Below are 19,204 nucleotides of genomic sequence, written 5' to 3'. Positions count from 1 at the left end.
AGGACAGTTTGGATTCAGTATCCCAGAATAAGAAGCTTTTGTTACATTGGCATAATGTTTGCATTCTGCATAGATGTATGCGTTAGCAAAGAGATTTTTTTTTTCCATAATAGGAAGTGCCGGTTTGGGGTCTTTTTGGTGTATGATTGGTTTATTTTATTTGGTCTCCTTTAAGTTGTTAGTTTTAAGTATAAAAGAAAAATTAGCAAATTTTAGTGTAAACATTTTAATAATAATTTCTCTAGCATGTTTCATTAGGTGACATGTTACATGTTTTGAAAACATAAATTAACTGAGTCGCAGGAAATATCCCCTGTGGAATAAGAAAGTATTTATCTCAATTTTATTAATGGGGAAACTGAGGCACAGTTGTGATTTTTGTCCAGTGTCTTTCAGTGAGTCGGTTCTAGAGCTGGGAATACAACCCTAGTGTCTTGGCTCTCAGTCTCTTGCTCTGACCATTAGAGAACAACACTTCTCTGTTTAAAACAGAGATAACATTTTCTTGTTGTGCTCTGGTGATTGTTTAATACTATATTGAGACTTCTGTGTGTGCAATGGACAAAATGTTTTTTCTTGTATCTAGAATTATGACTCTTGGCACACTAAAGCCTACATGTAATGCATCTTGTTAAGACAAACTTGTTTCCTTTACAGAAATGCTGCTCAGAACAATGGCCTTCTATGCGCCACCTTTGTGCTATTTCGGATAAGGTAGAAACAATGCCTCTAGTGAGACTCCCTTTAGCAATCATCACTATAGGTGCATTGCTGATTATAGCCATTTTTAATTTGGTAAGTACTTGCATTTGTCTTTATTCTATGCATTTCTTTCCTTTTATAACCTTTGCAGACTTGATCACCCCACTCCTCTCCTATCTACCATGTTCTTGGCCCTATTTTCTGATGTTTAACTCTTCACTACTTGCTTTTAACATTGAACTGATGTATGTTGAGCAAAGCAGAATGCTGAGGAAAGACACCCAAACAATTTGTAGAACCAGAAATCCATATATTATATCACATTCTCTTTGTTTCAGGCTGTCGGTTTATAGTATCTGCTGGTTATAATTACTATTCTATAAGAGAACTGCAGCTTTTTTATAACATTAAATTATTTGGCGTGAGTGGGTAGTGGTTTTATGAAGTATAGGCAATACGGCACTTCTTCATTGCACTAGCTAAGATCACTGAGGGGGAAAATCAAGGAAAGTATGAATCGGACCCTGTTTTAAAACAAAGCCATTATGGTATATTTATGGTCCTATTCAGGCGTGTTTACTCAGTTGTTACTCCCATAGTGGGAGTTCAGTTTAAGTAAGGACTACAGGATTTAGGGTCTGATTCAATTCTCATTGAAATCCAAAGCGAGTCTTTTTATTGACTTCAATGTACATGTTGTATTGGACTTTTGGCCCATAAAACTGAAAAGCAAAAATCTGTTTAGAAGTTACCAAAATATTCATTAATAACTTTTCTCGCTTGGTCACCCAGCTCTGAAAACAGGTTCACTTTTGAAAAATGTGTGTCAAGTTTTGACATGACCTTTTCTTGCAACCCCAGATCACTTTGACGATGTGCCACATGTGTACAGAGCATCCTCATTGATATTTGATATTTAATATTTATGGTACAGTAGGGCCCAGAGGGCAATCAGACCAGGGCCCCGGGGTGCTGGTGCTATTATTTGTAACAAATGACCCTCTCCCCACTTTCCCGCCCCTGCCCGCTAATCAGCTTTTATATGCTTTCTTGGCAATGAATCAGCCTGCTGAAAAAAGTAGATCCATAAACGCAACTGGATCAAATGATGAGGTTGTCACCTTCGTGGTGAGTAGAGCACCGCTTCCATTTCCTAGATAAAAACGGAGATCTGGAATGCTCTGTGTAATTTTGCTAGCAGGTTCTCTGTAACTTCCCTTCCCTTTATGAAAATAGAGCTTTTAAATGATTGACAACACAAAGGTTAACTCCTGTCAGTAAGCATTTCTAGCTGCTTGCTCTGACAGATGTAATTCCCTGCATTATGTGGGTTCTACAAGAGATGGTTTTGTAGTTCATCTTTCTGGAACTACCAGAAGTGTAGAGCACTCCTGACGCCAGTTGAAGTCGTTAGTTGTGGGTATTCACCACCTTTTGAAATTCAGGTCTTCTTAGGGGACCAATTTGATACAGTTCAACAGAGTGTACTATTATCTATCTGTTAAACTTTACATAGAATCCTATTGGGCAATTTAGTCTTTTCATAGAATCATAGAATATCAGGATTGGAAGGGACCTCAGGAGATCATCTAGTCCAACCCCCTGCTCAAAGCAGGACAAATCCCAAATTTTTGCCCCGATCCCAAAATGGCCCCCTCAAGGATCGAACCCATAACTCTGGGTTTAGCAGTCCAATGTTCAAACCACTGAACTATCCCTCCCCCTGAGGGACTTTTGTTTAGTCTTGTAGATGTTTCAATTTATAGCCCAAACAGACAAGAATGTGCTTTTAAAGGTGGGAAATATTTTAAAATTAAAGAATAGTTAGCACTTACTTAAGAACTGACCCAATTCCCATTGACCTCCAAAGGGAGTCTGTTCATTGATTTCAGGGGCCTTGTATTCAGCTTTTGGCAGTTAATGTTCAGAAATGAAAGTCTATTGAAGTGTCACCAAAATGGTCATGAATAAGTTTTCTCACTTGGTGTCCCAGCTCTGAGTTAGGTCCATTTTTGAAACACATGCTGCAAGTTCTGACATGACCTTTTTGTGCAATCCCTCATCACTCTAATGATGTGCCGTTTGTGTACGGGACACATCTCATTCTGCTGCTAATCAACTTTTCCTTTCTTTCTTGCCTGTGAATCAGGCTACTCAAAAAAGTACAACTGTGAACTCTACTGGATCCTATACTAAGGATGTCACCTTGCCGGTGAGTAGAACACCAGTTTTCTTCCAAGATTAAAACACACACATCTCAAATGCTGGGTTTAATATTGACAGCTGGCAGGTGCTTGGTATCTTCCCCTTGCTCTTTAAAAATATAGCTTTTTAATTATTGAGTGCACAAAGCTTCACCTCTGCAAGTCCAGCTGTCCTGTCTATGATCGATCATACTATTTACCTGCATTAGGTAGAATCTAAAGAAGATGCTTTTATAGCTTCTCTTTCAGGAAATTTCAGACTTTAGAAAAGCAAAGCTGGCATTTGAGAAAAGCAGTAAGAACACAAATGGTGGGTATGACTGAAATATTGATTCAGGCTCATTTATTGCACTGCAAAGTGTATTTGGGTATACTGGGGGGGAAGGGCTTAAATGGTACATGAATATGCACTGACCTCTTGCATATATGGTGTGTCTACACTGCAGCTGGGAAGGTGCTGCCAGAGTACAAACCCATCAAGAGCCCCTGGTACATACTGGGCAGTTAGCTCAAGCTGCCACCTAGGTTACCCCCAGCTATGCTGCTACTCTTTGTATGCTGGCTCATGTAGAGCTGGCATTGTCTGTCTTCCTGCACTGAGAAGTACTTTCCCTGCTGCAGTGTTGACATACCTATAGTGAATTTCACTCTTAAAGGCCTGATGGAAACTTTGAGCGCTCAGCACCTTTGAATGTGATCCTGGGATGCATAAACAGGAGAATCTCAAGTAGGAGTAGAAAGGTTATTTTACTTCTGTATTTGGCACTGGTGTGACCACTACTGGAATACGGTGTTCTCAAAGAGCTCAATCTATTTAGCTGAACAAAAAGAAAGGTGACTTGATTACAGTCTGTAAGTATCTACCCGGGGAACAAATAATTTACTAATGGTCTTCAATCTAGGAGAGAAAGGTATAACACATTCCAAAGGCTGGAAATTGAAGCTGGACAAATCCAGACTGGAAATAAGGTGTAAACTTTTGTCATTGAGGGTAATTCTCCATTGTAACAATTTACCAAGCATTATGGTGGATTCTCTATCACTGACCATTTTAAAATCAAGATTGGATGTTGCTCTAAAAACTATCCGCTTTAGGAATTATTTTGAGTTAGTTCTGTGGCCTGTGTTATACAGATGGTCAGACAAGATGATCACAATGGTCCCTTCTGGCCTCTGAATCTATGAAAATCAGGCCAAAGGTCTTTTGATGGGACACGTTTGGCCCAATCAGTATATCACATGCTATTGAGCAGATCCTCAGTTGGTGTAAATTGTGATAGCTCTATTGATCTGCCCCTGTATCTTTGTTATACCTGCACTGTTATCACCATTATGGTACAAAGATCTTAGTAATTTGTTCAGTGCCTTGTACATATTTTTTTCCTTTATACTCAAAAGAAACAAAGAATGTGATTGTAAAACTGGTAAATATTTTGAAAGTGAAACAATACTTAAGATTTGCCTAAAGTCTGATCTAAGGCCCACTGCAGTGAATGGGAGTTTTTCTATTGACTTCACTGGGTTTTGGATCAAGTCATCAAAATTCTTTACAACATTAATTAAAGCCACCCAGCAGGTAAGTAAATAAGTAGAGGTAGTATCTTTATTTCACAGATGAGGAAATTGAGACACCAAGAGGCTGTGACTTGCCCAAGGTAGCAAAGGGAGTCACTGTCAAAAATCAGATTAGAACTCTGAGAGTACATCTGCATTGCAGAAAACCCACACCGCAGTGAGTCTCAGAACCTGGGTCAGCTGAATCAGGTTTGTGAGGCTTCTGCTATGGGCTAGCAATAGCAGTGGAGATGTACTTGCTCAGGCCTGAGCCTTGCTCAGTTTCGGAACCCAGGCTTCTGCCTGAATAGCGATGTCTAAAATGCTACTTTTAGCTCCAAAGCACAAGACAGTCAGTTGATCCAGGCTCTGAGACTCACTGCTGTGTGGTGTTTTTTTAATAGTGTAGTTGTATCCTGAAGTTCCTGGTTCCCAGCCTTGTGCTTAAGTCACTAGACTATGTTGTTTCTCTAAATTAGTCTTGATCTTCAAAACATTAATAGAAATCCATTTTTAAAACTAATAAGTTATAGAAAACAAAGCCCCTTGTCAAAAGCGCTTTGCTTTCATTTGTACCAGGAGTTGCTTAACTGGTTTTTATATAATGATGTTTTATGTTGGATAAATCAAAGGGTAAATTGGTAAAAGCCTAAATTCTGTCTTTTAGTAATTTTTCTAAAAAACAGATTCTATCTGACAACTGCTTTAATTCTTTACTTGATCTAAATTATGATAGCCATGAAATTCCTAGCCTTACAAGCAGTAAAATATACTTTGTCCTAAGAGTGTGAATTATTCAGCATCTCATTAACTTCTTCTGTTACAGTATTATACTTATTGCTGCATATTAGGGTTTATTGCTTGCTCTGTATTCCTTCGGATGAGCTTCGAACTCAAAGTTCTCCTTCTGTCCATCGCTGTTACTGTGTACATCATCATCTTTAATACCCATCAGAGCTTGAGTGCAAGCTCCACCAATGACACCGCTAATCCTGAAAGGTATGCTCTGAAGTCCCCAGTAGTGGACAATAATTCTCTGGGAAAAGGGTTGATAGATTCCTTCACTTTCATTGGAATTTTGAGGTACTGCAACACTTTGAGCCAGAAGCCATTAGGACATTTTTTTATACATGATAATCTTAGAAAAAAATTATTTTACCAGACTTCCCATAAAAATTGTACCATGCATGAGTTGTGATGTGGGATGTGAAATCTTGGGGAGACTGGTTTCATTTTGGGAATTTTAGAGGGGAGTTTGAAAACTGAGCCTATCAGGGGAAGCTGGCCTCAACCTATAACTATGAAGAAGACTATTCTCCTCCATAAAACTGCGGTATTCTCCATAATACTGAGTTATTCAGTCAATAGATCGGCTTTAGCTGGTTCTTAAGTGAGCTTACTATAGCTGCTCGTTTCACACATTTTAAAATAGTCTTTAAAAATAAACTTCACAATGTAATAACCCTAAGATGTGTGGTACTTTGTGCTCCACTTTCCATCGGGAAAGAATGGCGTGGCAAAGTCTAGGGCACTTTGTCTACATTGTACATGAAAATGGTAGGATATTTATATTCATGGAATATTCAATATTTGTCCGGAGCTGATGGGGAATGAGTGTTTGTGGAGAAACACCCCCCAAGTGACAGTCCCCCAATTTTAACATAGCCCCTCTGCTTATGGGTCCTGTCTACATAGCTATTCGCCTGCATCTTAATGGGGCTTTTCAATCATATTGAGCTAACACGTTTGAAAATCACACCCCTTTTTGCCTAGCAAGACATAACCACAGAGGCTTAAAGTAGGAAACAGCTTCCTTGCTTGTGATGGGCAAAGAGACTAAGAGCTTGTCTACAAGAAAACTGGAACTGAAATCAATCAATCGATCTGCTGCAATGCTAATCATACCACTTTTATCAGCACAACAGTTAACTGTTGCTAAATTACTTTCCTGATTCCAAATACTTTTAAAAACCAAACATTTAACTCCTCCAGTCTAACTGAACAGGGCAAAGCCATAAAATAAATTGCGTGTACCATGTGGGAAGCTTTGTGTGCTCATTTGCAAATCTTCTGGGTTCAATCTCAAAGTTGTTTCATAGCGTGGCAGTTATCTGAGCTGTGGGATCAAGCCAAAAGATAGCTTGAGTGTGCTGAGACTTGAGGCTGGTCTAATGCACAAACTGGAACCAAAGCTAAACCAGTTGTAATTCACACTTAGTTATTTCAGTGAGAATCTGAGTGGATGGGAAGTGTGACATGGAATACTCTTATTCCAAAATAAGTGTGTCCACTCAGACTTGCACTGAAATATCTAAAGGTGTGAACTACAGCAGGTTGATTGATTGATTTCAGTTCCAGTTTTCTTGTAGACAAGCTCTTAGTCTCTTTGTCCATCACAAGCAAGGAAGCTGTTTCCTACTTTAAGCCTCTGTGGTTATGTCTTGCTGGGCAAAAAGGGGTGTGATTTTCAAATGTGTTAGCTCAATATGATTGAAAAGCTCCATTAAGATGCAGGCAAATAGCTATGTAGACAGGACCCATAAGCAGAGAGGCTATGTTAAAATTGGGGGACTGTCACTTGTGTTGTTTCTGTTAAAGAGTACTTTGGAACACAAGGAGGTTCTGTTTCGAAACATCCAGAGATTCCAAAATATTCAAAATGACAATTGTATGTTGCTTTTCTGTATTCCAGGTTTTTCATGAGAGATCCAGTAGAGATGACTAAGTTATACCTGGCTCTGTTTTACATAACTCTGATCCTATTTTCAAGACAGGTATGGATAAAAGAACCCCACAGTCCTTTTCACTCAATGATAGTTGAGTTAAATAAAAGACACCTCTTTTCTATCTCTGTAGTTTGTCCTAGACACCAAAAAAATCATTTTTATAGTGTTTGGGAAAGGAGGGAAAGATTTTTACACATTTTTCAATAGTATTTTGGATTCTAACTCTGAAGACACAAACTTTTAAAAGTGGCTTCTGATATTGCACTCACAAAATTGGGCACCCAGAATCTACATTGTCTAGTCACTTTTAATTGTATTTATAAATCACCTTCTACCCTTCTGGCAGGGTGGTTTGGGACTCTGCAATATTCAAAATAAATATACTTATTAAACTAAAGTGTAATTATTAAATTGAATTATAATAAAAATTCAGATGTGCTTTACAATGATTTAGATAATGTTTAGTATCAAGTGACAAGACCACCTGACCTAATAGTGTCACAGTTACATCCCAGGAGGGGGAGAGATTAGTATCTTCACAGTCTTGTAGTTCCTTCCTAATGGCCCATCAAATCTGGTGGCCTGTCATCTGGTGGGTGTCTTCCCAATATGCATCCAGTTGTAATTGTTACCTAGTCCATATTCCTAACTTTAGATACAGAAATGGTACATGCATACAAATTGGATAATCCCATTCAGTAAATCATAACCTTTCCAATGATATCTTACATGAGCCATCTTGCATAAAATACAGATATGACATAACGAAGATGCGTCATAAGGATATTTGCGTAAAGGCTATTAAACGTAACGTCACAAGGACAAGAAGCAGTGGGCTTAAATTGCAGCAAGGGAGGTTTAGGTTGGACATTAGGAAAAACTTCCTAATTGTTAGAGTGGTTAAGCACTGTAATAAATTGCTTAGGGAAGTTGTGGAATCTCCATCATTGGAGATTTTTAAGGGCAGGTTGGACAAACACCTGTCAGGGATGGTCTAGATAAGACTTAGTCCTGCCATGAGTGCAGGGGACTGGACTAGGTGACCTCTCGAGGTCCCTTCCAGTCCTCTGATTCTATGTGCAAATTGTACATCTGATGCCAGTTGAGTTGCATGCACAAATGGCTGTTGGCTTGTGTAGATGTGACTTCTGTTTTCACAAACAGGTGCTTGTGCAGGTTTTCAGTCATAATTTCAGTGGCCGTTTGGATCCGAAGTGTCCTGACAAAACTTGGCTGTCACTTTTGCACTTGATTTGAAACCTGTAAACTCTTATTTCAGAGCTCTGGGGGTTTATTTTACTGTATGAATTCTTGTTTGCAGATTGAGTATTACTGTCGACTAGATTGCTTGTGGAAGAATAAATTTAAAAAAGAACATGAACAATTTGAAACCATGGAGAACGTAAACAGGCTCTTGCTGGAAAATGTCCTTCCGGCACATGTTGCTGCTCATTTCATTGGTGACAAATTAAATGAGGTATATTTAATCTACTGTATTCGTAGGAAGGATGGTAAATGAGACTCCAGTGAGAATGGAACCTCACCACCCATGAATGGGTTACAAGCTACTGCTTGCTTCCTCTGTTCCTCCCTCTTCTTGACCCACGATATGAGAATCCCATGGCCTTCCCAAGCCCAAGGAGCTGCTACCCCCATGGCATTAAGAGGACTTCAGTTTAAATGAATGCTTGCTTTTAGCACTGGCAAGAGTGGGGCATGGAAATCCACATCAGAAATGATCATTGGCTTTGGCACTGATAATTGGTTCAGAGGTGATGTTAGGACTCACCTCTCCAAAGACCCCATTTGACAGAGCTGATTCATTTAATTCCTATAAGGAGCTAGCTGAGGGGCAGACAGCATCCACTTGGCAGCACCCTGATGGCAGATGATAGCGACGCTTCTTAGACCCTGCACCTCACTCTGCCAACACCTCCATAGTGAGTCACTGGATTGACTGAGCTGGCAGGATGGGGGCTATTGTAGCAGAGAGGGAAGTCAGTGTGCAGAATGTAGCTGGGGGTATCTGACTGGATTTCATTCTCAGCACTTAAAATTCTGATTTTCCTAAAAATAGGAAAATATGGTCCTCCTGTTAATTTTGCTGAGTTCCAGTGGCTTAACTTGGTTAATGTCTAGTCATAGGTGTATTTAAAGGTTCTAAAAGCTGAATGCAATTTTGGTTACACACTGTGGGATTACAGGGAAACTCTGAAATTATTTGTGGCACCTTAGAGACTAACAAATTTATTTGAGTGTAAGCTTTCGTGAGCTACAGCTCTCTTCATCGGATGCATTCAGTGGAAAATACAGTATTTTCCACTGAATGCATCCGATGAAGTGAGCTGTAGCTCACGAAAGCTTACGCTCAAATAAATTTGTTAGTCTCTAAGGTGCCACAAGTACTCCTTTTCTTTTTGCGGATACAGACTAATATGGCTGCTACTCTGAAACCTGTGAAATTACTATTGCTTTCCAACAGGATTGGTACCATCAGTCTTATGACTGTGTCTGTGTCATGTTTGCATCAGTACCTGATTTTAAGGTGTTTTATACCGAATGTGATGTCAATAAAGAGGGACTGGAGTGCTTGCGGCTGCTGAACGAAATCATTGCTGATTTTGATGAGGTATTTCAACTTTCAGGCACACCTAGCTTGGATTTACATGATTACAATATAAAATGTCTGTCTAGAGCAGTGTTTCAATGTAGGAACCATGAAAAGTGAAAGAATGTAGTAAGATGAACCAGGATTCTCAGTTCAGCCTTCGTCTTGGAAAGTGAAATCTAATCATTTCCATCTGATGTACTCATGTAGTTAGACCATCTAACCCTTTAATAGTACAGTATAAACAAGACTTAGTGTTTTTCCTCATGATGCAAATTCTGATCTGTCACAGATTTTATTACTGGGTTGCAGGATTTACTGCATTTCTATGATGTATGTCCAAAAAAGGGGATGGGTGGAGGGAAACAGCAGTAAAAGAAATCTTCCATGCTTTGTTATTTAAAATGTATGTTTTCTCCAATAGTGACGTATTCTATCTAGAGATAAATCTTATGAATGTGGTAGGGGGAATACAAGATCGCTGGTGAGAACACATGGGGATATAAGGCATTAAGGTCTCAAATTATAATTTAGTTTCTTTCTTCCAAACAGCTATTGTTAAAACCTAAATTTAGTGGTGTTGAAAAAATCAAAACCATTGGAAGCACTTACATGGCAGCAGCAGGCCTTAGTGTTGCACCAGGCCAAGAGAACAATCAGGTATGATCCCTTTGGAAATATAAACACATTTAGAATTCTAATTGTCCATATCTATGTAGGGGACAGAGTGTAGTGGGATGGAAAGGAAGATGAAAGTTATCAGCAATCGTAGTCTCAGGTATGGAAGAGGAGGATGGGAAATATATTCTGAGGCTGTATTTTGTATCACATTATAAATAATATTTCTAAAATGTTCCAAAATTAAGGCTATAATTCCAATATTTGAGTTCTGGTGTTGAGAACTAATACTGTGGTTTAAAATGTCACCAAGATGTCATATGTGATGGAATTACAGCTCTACATACAGCAGAGAATTCATCACTCTTTAATACCAGACCAGTGAAGCTGGTGTCAGCTTATTTCCTTTAAAATCAATTTGCTGTTTTCTTGTTTACAACTGTTTCTACATTATTCTGTGATTCAAAGCACTGGGAAACTTGTGATTTTGACTAACTTTCATTTATTTCAGAGTAGCAGCCGTGTTAGTCTGTATTCGCAAAAAGAAAAGGAGTACTTGTGGCACCTTCAAGACTAACACATTTATTAGAGCATAAGCTTTCGTGAGCTACAGCTGAATGCATCCGATGAAGTGAGCTGTAGCTCACGAAAGCTTATGCTCTAATAAGTTTGTTAGTCTAAGGTGCCACAAGTACTCCTTTTCTTTTTTCATTTATTTGTGGTTCTGTTCCTCGAGAGCAGATATTAAATCAAAAACCAACATCGTTTTTCTTTAAATTCTCAAGAATCTTTGACTACAGGAGCTTGAATGTTCCTGGGGATGCAACAGAATAGCTTGAATGGTAGGAGTACTGAGGGGCTATTGATACCAAAGAACTAACAACCTCAGCCATGTTTGATTTGGATTCAGGATTTGATGGCAAATTGACTAATATAATTGTTATCTATGTAGAGAACATGGTATAACAATAAACTCAAGTAGCAAAAATCAGATCTAAATTTCAAACACCCTGTAGCAAAGAGGTGTTTAAAACCAGGCTTTTGGTTCAGGCCCATCACCAGGAGGTTTTGGTGTGAGGAGTGAGAGTACATGTGCTGTACATACAGGACACTTAATTTTAAATCTGCACTAAAGTCTGGAAAGAGATGTAAAGAGCCAGGTTTATGAATACTAAGCAGAGCAGGCTCTCCTTTTGCCAGCCAGACCCAATTTACTTTAATAATCATTTTAATTATTGTGCATGTTCATCTGAACTGATCTGAGCTGTGATTGTGTAATGGTATCTTATTTCACCTGGGGCTTGACATGGATTTGGCCTCCAGTCTTTATAAATTGATATGTAATTAATTGATAGTACTGGACTTAATCAGAAAACAGCATTACAGTGACCATTCATGCTGCAGTAGCACGACACACAATAACTGAACTGCTTTGGTGCTTACATCATTGTCCTTTGAGACGGACAGTTGCCATTCATTACACTGAGAGCTTGACATGGTCTTGCATATTAAGGCATTAATATCCATTATAAATTACCTAGGACCAGGAGAGACAGCATGCTCAAATTGGGATCATGGTGGAGTATGGAATTGCCTTGATGAGTAAACTAGATGGCATCAACAGACATTCCTTTAACAATTTCCGCCTACGGGTTGGTAAGTTCAGTTTCATACAGGATGTGAATGCTAGAAGCTTCGCAAAAACTAGAGCTGGAAAAGGATTATTAGATGGTCAAGCGACCAGTCAGTGCTGAATTATTCTTGACACTGAACATTATGAATATTATGGTAATAAGCATAATATAAATACTAAGAGACAGAACATTGTCTAGTCCAGCTTTGAAATGCGCCAAGCCGTGAGGTTCCACATCTAACCTTGGATTGTGGCTGTAGTCTCATCATCCTGATATTCCTGCAATATTCAGGGATGTTCTGGTACTGGGTGTGGAAAAAGGGGAAATAATGCTGCAGCTGCAAATGGGGAGGAGAGGGAGAGTATGGTTTGTTTGCTGGTTGGATATGGGGGTGATGAGAGAGCTGGATAGTGTGCTGCTGTTGGCTCGTTACATGGCAATTCTAGGATTGTTATTAGACGGTTAATGTTCTACATGAAGTGCAGGAAGGGTGGACTTTTGCTTATCGCACAGGTCAGTGAGATAGGAGATCTGGATGACATGCTCAACTCTGCCACAAACTTCCCTTTACCCTGGGCAAGTCACTTCCTCTCTGTGCTTCTTTATCCCCAAAGGGTGCAGTGAGGCTATATTCATTGATGGTTCTAAGTCACTAAAGTGGTCCTCTGCTGGAAGGAGTTATTGAAGTGCAAAATTATATTAACTCTAAGGGCATGTACTTTTATTTCTGTAGGGATAAACCATGGGCCTGTAATAGCAGGTGTGATTGGTGCTCGTAAACCCCAGTATGATATCTGGGGCAACACTGTCAATGTCGCTAGCAGGATGGAGAGTACTGGTGAACTTGGAAAAATCCAGGTACAAAGACGGGCATTCAGATGTTTCTAGAAAACTACTTTTACATTTTTATTGATTAATGCTCAAAGTTCATTTCCATGGTGATTTACAAGAATTTCACTATTTCTGTTTCACTCAGGTTACAGAAGAGACGAGCAAAATATTACAGAAACTGGGATATTCATGTGAATGTAGGGGACTCATTAATGTCAAAGGAAAGGGAGAACTAAGGACTTACTTTGTGTGTACTGATACAGCCAAATCCCAAGGTATTGGATTGAACTGAATCTGTAACGAAGTTTGTCAAAAAGTATTTTTAGCCACCACTTCCCTTCTATGAAGTCTTAAAATTTCCTTCCTTATGTAAAGGAGATCATTCCAAATGTATGTGTACTACTAATGGTCCCTCTGCATCTCAAGGTAGGAGACTGACTTTAAAAGAAGTCAGAAAATGCCTTGAAGCAATTGTGGACTGCCTGTTTCTGGGATAATTTCAAGATTTTTCTGGAATTGTCTTGCAGCATTTCCTAGTATTTCCTTTCCTACATGCAATCTGGTAGATTAAAGGCTTTAATAGCACATGCAGATGCACTGTTGAACTAATTTCCCAGTTAAAACACACGTTAGGAAAAACTTCCTGACTGTCAGGGTAGCTAAGCATTGGAATAAATTGCCTAGGAAGGTTATGGAATATCCATCATTGGAGGTTTTTAAGAACAGGTTAGACAAACACCTGTCAGGAATGGTCTAGTTATTATGTAGTCCTGCCTTGAGTGCAGGAGATTAGACTTGACCTCTTGAGGTCTCTTCTAATCCTATACTTATGATTCCACTGCCTCATTCTTTGTTAGATCTGCTAGCAGTGTTGCACTTGTCAGAGACCTTAAGAAAAAGTGACAGTACATTTGGACCATGCATGGTCTTTAGTGCAAAGCTGTTTTCATGACAAAAGACTGCTGGGGAAGGGGGGGTTCACAAGCAAACTACAGTTTATTATATGGTGATTATATTCTAGCTCCTTTTGGAAAGAGTAATTGTGCAATAATTCACATTCCTCTGTCCCTTGATGACTTTTCCACAAACTTATGCCTCCCCCCACATTATGTAAAGCCTTTCTCGATCAGCAGTTATACAGGAAATGATTTTTGTCTGAAGTTGGTTCAAAATACCTTGTATGAATACAACCCATGTTGCTTTTTTTACCCTGCTTTTCACTATACCAAGGGACAAACCATATTTCATTTCTTAGATGAGATGAAAACAACTGTTTTAGTAGGTATTGGAAGTAAGCCACTTTGACCTTCAGAATTAGTCTTTTGACTTTGAAGAAATCCAGACTATTTCCGGAGAGTGAAAGCCCATTTAGGGATGTGCATGTTGCAGTGAGACAGTAAATGGGAGTAGCACAGAAATGTGAGTATTGCATTCACTGCAATCATGCCCTTTGCTTGTGTATATTTATACTGTGTTTTGTGATGACAGGTTTCAGAGTAGCAGCCTTGTTGGTCTGTATTCGCAAAAAGAAAAGGAGTACGTGTGGTTCTCTCATTTGGTTTCCCTTGCCTGGATGAGGCCAGTCCCTCAAACTGCTGATTTGTTTCTGAGGCATACAGAATTGCTATCCCAACTTTTTTCTTGTCATTAACAACCTTTGCATTTAACGTATTAGTCAGGATCTGGTGCTTATGAAGGTGAAAGTATAAACTGCATTGGCCAGTCAGGCAGGATACCAGCAGCTGATGTGCAAACTTCCCTTAACAGATCTTTCAGTGCACCTTAATTCTGACCTGCCAGCTATTCTCCTGCTCAGACCTTCTCTTGACAAGAAACAGCCACTCAAATTGTGTAGTGTTTTTGTGATAAAGGCAAATACAAGACCAATTCTCCCCCCCCCACCCCCGATTTGTGACCTGAGGCAAACTTTGAAGCTAGGTTGCACTTACCCTTTGACAACCCTTCCAAACTAATCACTTATGCCTGTGTTCTCAGAGCTGTGCATGTTTCTAAACATTTGACATGTCTGATATCTTCAGAAGTCAATGTTATCAATATGTATTTTTTTCCATTTTATGTTCTCTGTGGAATAAATGCCCTCAACATGTTTTTTTTTTGACCATTTTGCACCAGCAGTCTTTAAAGGATTGGGACAACTCTGGAAACAGCCAATCAAACTGAGCTCCATATTACATAGGTTCTAAAAAAATTTGAGGCAAATTTGTAACTTGGGGCCACTATTTCTCTGTAGAGTAAGGATACAGCTGATCTTCAGCATTTTACCCCTTATGAGGTGTGTATCTCACAAGGAAAGTACAGACATAGATGTATATAAATGTACATTAATTTTTAAGAAATATGCAAGTATTCAGCTTTGGGCTAACTAGCTATTTGCTAGAAATGGTACCCCTTTGTTTAATTAACTCTTCAGAACCAGAGCACAAAACATTTTAGTAGTAGGACCTACATGAAGAAGGGGTACATCTTTAGTGAAATTCTTGGCCAAAAAATGTTTTGAACTAGGTAGAATCTGACATACTTTATTATAGTTATTTTACGGTAGGTCAAATAAAAATGTTTTTTCTTTAATCTGAGTTAGTGCAAGGAGCCAAGGGACAAACTTTCAAAACAGAATAGCCAATATGATGTATATGTTCACTCAACTTGTATTTTGTGCCCCTAATTACTCCGCATACATTTTGTATGCTCAATTTAGGTAACTGTTTTATACATAGCACAAACCTGAATTTTATCTGATTGTTCTGTTTGTTTAAAGGATTCGATTTAATATTACAGAAGGATGTGTGGAAAAAAATCACTTTTATGGTGGAAATGTTTCATCATGGCCTACATAATAGAACCATGCTCCTGAGAGCTACTCCACTTAGTTTATTCCATGGTGGGTGTTAGTAAAAGTTAAACAGTCATCTATAGTAAGTCCAATTCTATTAGTTTAATGTTCATATTTTTCCTTTAAAGTTTATTCAGGTGAGTGTAATTAGCTTTAAATTTCAACTAACAAGTTCCTACTATACATAATCATGTCAAGACCTCCTACTACAAAATTTTGGTTATGAGGAAGATAGTGTCTCAGAAAGATAACACCTGGTGTTCAAGTATAAACATTAATCAGGAAAGGCTGCTTTTCCTCCATTCCCTGTATATATTGTGACTAGAAAGTGAAGTGGTTACAATAAATTCAAGTATTTGTTCAGTATAAAGTGCTATGTTCAGATAATTTATTACACCACACACAAAGCAGCATTTGCCAATATTTCAATTTTAGTATGAGGGCATATGACTCCAAATTGTCTCTTTAACAATTGTTGCCTGCACCACTGCTGTTTTCTAATTACTGTGTAATTTCTTGGAAAGTGCCTGTGTTTCATGACAGGAACAAATCTGAGTAATGTCCTACTGTGGATTAAAAACTTAGTTTTTAAAGCCTTACTGAGGGTGGTTGGTCAAAACTGCTTTTGCTGCAGTCTCCTACAAAAAAAAGTATATTAGACAACTTTAGTTTGAGGTTGGCTGTTTCCTTTCTGTCAACAGATTCATAATATATTAACTAGTTTAAGTATTAAACTTTGTGCTAATAAAAAGGTCAGTGTAATTTAGTATCCTTTTGTATATTTCTATCAAATAGCTTTCAGTTCCCTATTGCTTTTATATTGTTTATTTGTGGTGATAGACATTTAACAAGCATGAGTTTTGAGATGTTAATTTATTTTTGTTTTTATAAGAAGCATTAAGGCTTCATTCAGTGGCCTTTGCTACAGTACTTCAGTTTGACAGACCATACTGCCTCAGTATTTTGAATCATGAAGTCTGCTTATGGACAGAGCCAGTTCTGAAATTATGGCACTGTCCACAATAGTACTAGAGATTTAGATGTAATTAGGATTGTGGAACTAAACTATATTTAACAACATTCTGAACTGCTTTGCATTGCCATTCAAGCTAATATGCTGCAGCTTGCTCTCAATTATGGAAGTGATGTAAAGTATTTTTCAGTAGCTTGTAGCTCTTGGACTAAATTAAGTAGGGTTGTCTTTCTGTTACCGGTTGTATTTGCTATTTGATCTTAAAGGGACATCAACTTAAGCTCTTTGAAATTTTGTAGAGTATTTAACAGCATTTTGTATCCTCAATTCACCTTGTGATATGAAAGACTCACCCACAGAAACATTGGAAAGCCATGAATATTGGTGGGGGGGGGGGCGCGTGACACCTTGAGTGACTTTAAAATGTTTAGATTGTGTACATGAAGGGTCATTTCTTTGGCTAAAGTCTTAAATGGAGCCTTAGTAATACAGAATGCTTTTACCAGAACTGTGAAACTTACCTATTAGGACTTTAAAAACAAACTGTCAAGTCTTTAAATATGAAATGCCAATTTATCTAATTTAAAGCTGATTGTATACTGTAACTTTTAAGGATGGAGTAAGTTAACTACTGCACAGAAAGAACAAACTTTTTTTTTTTTTACTTTAAAATAAAGACTTTTCTGAAACTTGCTTGCCTTGTAATTATTTGTTGGAACATAACATCTAAAGCAGATTCCTACATGAGCCTTCATATTTCTTCACCTGTTATGCAACTTAAGCCTAATTACAACTAGACTCTTCACTTGAAAATATGTAATCATGAACTCATGATTGATCTTTTGAGAACTGGAGAGTAATTTCTCTAATTTATCCAGAGTGGGTTTACGCCTCTATCATCTCCTAATTTAGAGTATTTGCCTAGATGCATAGTGCACTAGAACATGTAGTAACTGCATGTCTAGGTAGTCAGCATAGAGCACTTGAACACCCCAAAGTAAATTCACAAATCATGTGCAGCCCATCTCCACTAACTGCATAATTGCTGATTAGGTGCAGTTCAAGCATTTTCTTGTCAACATGATAGGGACTGCTGGGAACCTGAGACAGGTATGTATAAGACAAAAGGTGAGAGGAGAAATTGTATTTCCAAAATAAAGGGGAATAGATAGTGTATTATTGCAGGATTATGGATAGTGGAAATAAGAGAAAGGAGCCTGATTACATTCAAGAGAAGCTGTGGAAGAAAGGGGCTTGGGAAAAATCTGGTGGCTGTGAGAAGGAGTGGACCCATGATATGCAATGACAGTGCAAACCTACCTTGGGAAAGGAAGTGGTACATGCTTAATCAGAGTGATGCTGGGGAGCTTGCAGGTTTTACTCATCCTCAACTTAGTCACCAAAGTAGACTAAGGATCAGTGGAGAATGGCAGCCATTAAAACAGTACTTTCCTTGTCTCTCTCCTACACCAGCTCAGCTATTCCAACTGAGTTAAAGCTCTCCATCTTAGTCACCTAGGAAATAACTGCTAATTATCTGAGCTGGGTTCACAGTCTGGGAGTTTGAAACTTTGAGTGCTCAAGCCCTCTTAGAGGTTTATGGAATCTTTTGGCAAGAGATTTGTTAATGTCACTGTTTAATTACCTTACTCAGAGTAATGCATCTTGGCTAGGCATTCTTAACCTATTGTCCTGATAGCTGCAATAATTAGCAGCAACATTATAAACACTCTAGTTGGTTGAAAGTGATAAACAGAGCAAGGTCATGAAAGAAGCCTAAGCTACATTTATACAGCCTCAATGTAGCATCTTCCACTAATTAAAGCAGCTTCCATTGAGAAAGAAGTTTTTCTTTTGCACCCATAAAGGCTATATACTTATTTAAAAGAAAGTTTGCGTGCATTCAAGTGGGCCAGATCTGAAAGTTTGTAAATGGCTTTGGAATACTACTGGATAAATAGTGGTATAGGCAGATTATGTAGCCACAATTACGTTGGGCCTGACATATCCCTTGAAAATGATGAGTTAGTCCATCCAAATTCACGATTAGATGTGTATGCATTAGAAGTAACTGACATCTAACATGAAACCATCATGACCTTTGATTTAGTTTAATGAGTTCCAAAATTTAATAGACAAAATATTTCCTCTAACTCAATGTACAAATGTTCAGTGAATACATCCTGAACAAAATTTAAATCTAGTTCTTTAATAGGACCAAATACAAATATATAACTTAAAACAACTGAAGTTTCAAATTCCAATTGGACCAGATTCATTTCCACTGACCATGGCAGCCTTTTTAGATTCTTGACAATCTGAAAAAAAGTTATTCCACACAGATTGGTCAGTCAGTTATTCCATTCAACTTCCCTTAAAGTAGTATATATTATCTAATTCCCTTACTACTCCTGAAGTCAACTTCCTGCATCAGCATGAATCAATCAATTTATGCAGTGAATCCACTAGTATTAAGGAGTTAGTAATTATACTAGGACATAAT

General features: G+C 38.3%; 2 protein-coding genes across 4 annotated transcripts in view; one reads left to right on the top strand and one right to left on the bottom strand.

The window, feature by feature from the left end:
• The window catches only part of ADCY7 (adenylate cyclase 7), a 119,282-nt gene extending 105,528 nt beyond the window's left edge, over positions 1 to 13,754 (top strand). For 2 of the 3 annotated variants that reach the window (XM_043494964.1, XM_043494963.1), the window contains exons 17-27: positions 658 to 795; positions 1,768 to 1,830; positions 2,852 to 2,914; positions 5,287 to 5,459; positions 7,153 to 7,234; positions 8,508 to 8,663; positions 9,669 to 9,815; positions 10,347 to 10,454; positions 11,954 to 12,068; positions 12,780 to 12,904; positions 13,023 to 13,754. In XM_043494964.1, the coding sequence (XP_043350899.1) occupies positions 658 to 795; positions 1,768 to 1,830; positions 2,852 to 2,914; positions 5,287 to 5,459; positions 7,153 to 7,234; positions 8,508 to 8,663; positions 9,669 to 9,815; positions 10,347 to 10,454; positions 11,954 to 12,068; positions 12,780 to 12,904; positions 13,023 to 13,169 (1,317 nt within the window). In that variant the 3' untranslated portion in view covers positions 13,170 to 13,754. The remainder of the gene's footprint in view (positions 1 to 657; positions 796 to 1,767; positions 1,831 to 2,851; positions 2,915 to 5,286; positions 5,460 to 7,152; positions 7,235 to 8,507; positions 8,664 to 9,668; positions 9,816 to 10,346; positions 10,455 to 11,953; positions 12,069 to 12,779; positions 12,905 to 13,022) is intronic. The other variant, XM_038368412.2, reaches the window with a different exon arrangement.
• Positions 13,755 to 18,806: 5,052 nt separating this feature from the next.
• The window catches only part of BRD7 (bromodomain containing 7), a 33,968-nt gene continuing 33,570 nt past the window's right edge, over positions 18,807 to 19,204 (bottom strand). The window contains exon 17 of the mRNA XM_038368488.2: positions 18,807 to 19,019. Within this exon, the coding sequence (XP_038224416.1) occupies positions 18,955 to 19,019 (65 nt within the window). The 3' untranslated portion in view covers positions 18,807 to 18,954. The remainder of the gene's footprint in view (positions 19,020 to 19,204) is intronic.

The sequence above is a fragment of the Dermochelys coriacea genome, chromosome 12, assembly GCF_009764565.3.
Source record: "Dermochelys coriacea isolate rDerCor1 chromosome 12, rDerCor1.pri.v4, whole genome shotgun sequence".
Classification (NCBI taxonomy): domain Eukaryota; kingdom Metazoa; phylum Chordata; order Testudines; family Dermochelyidae; genus Dermochelys; species Dermochelys coriacea.
This window is presented reverse-complemented; position numbering and strand designations above follow the sequence as displayed.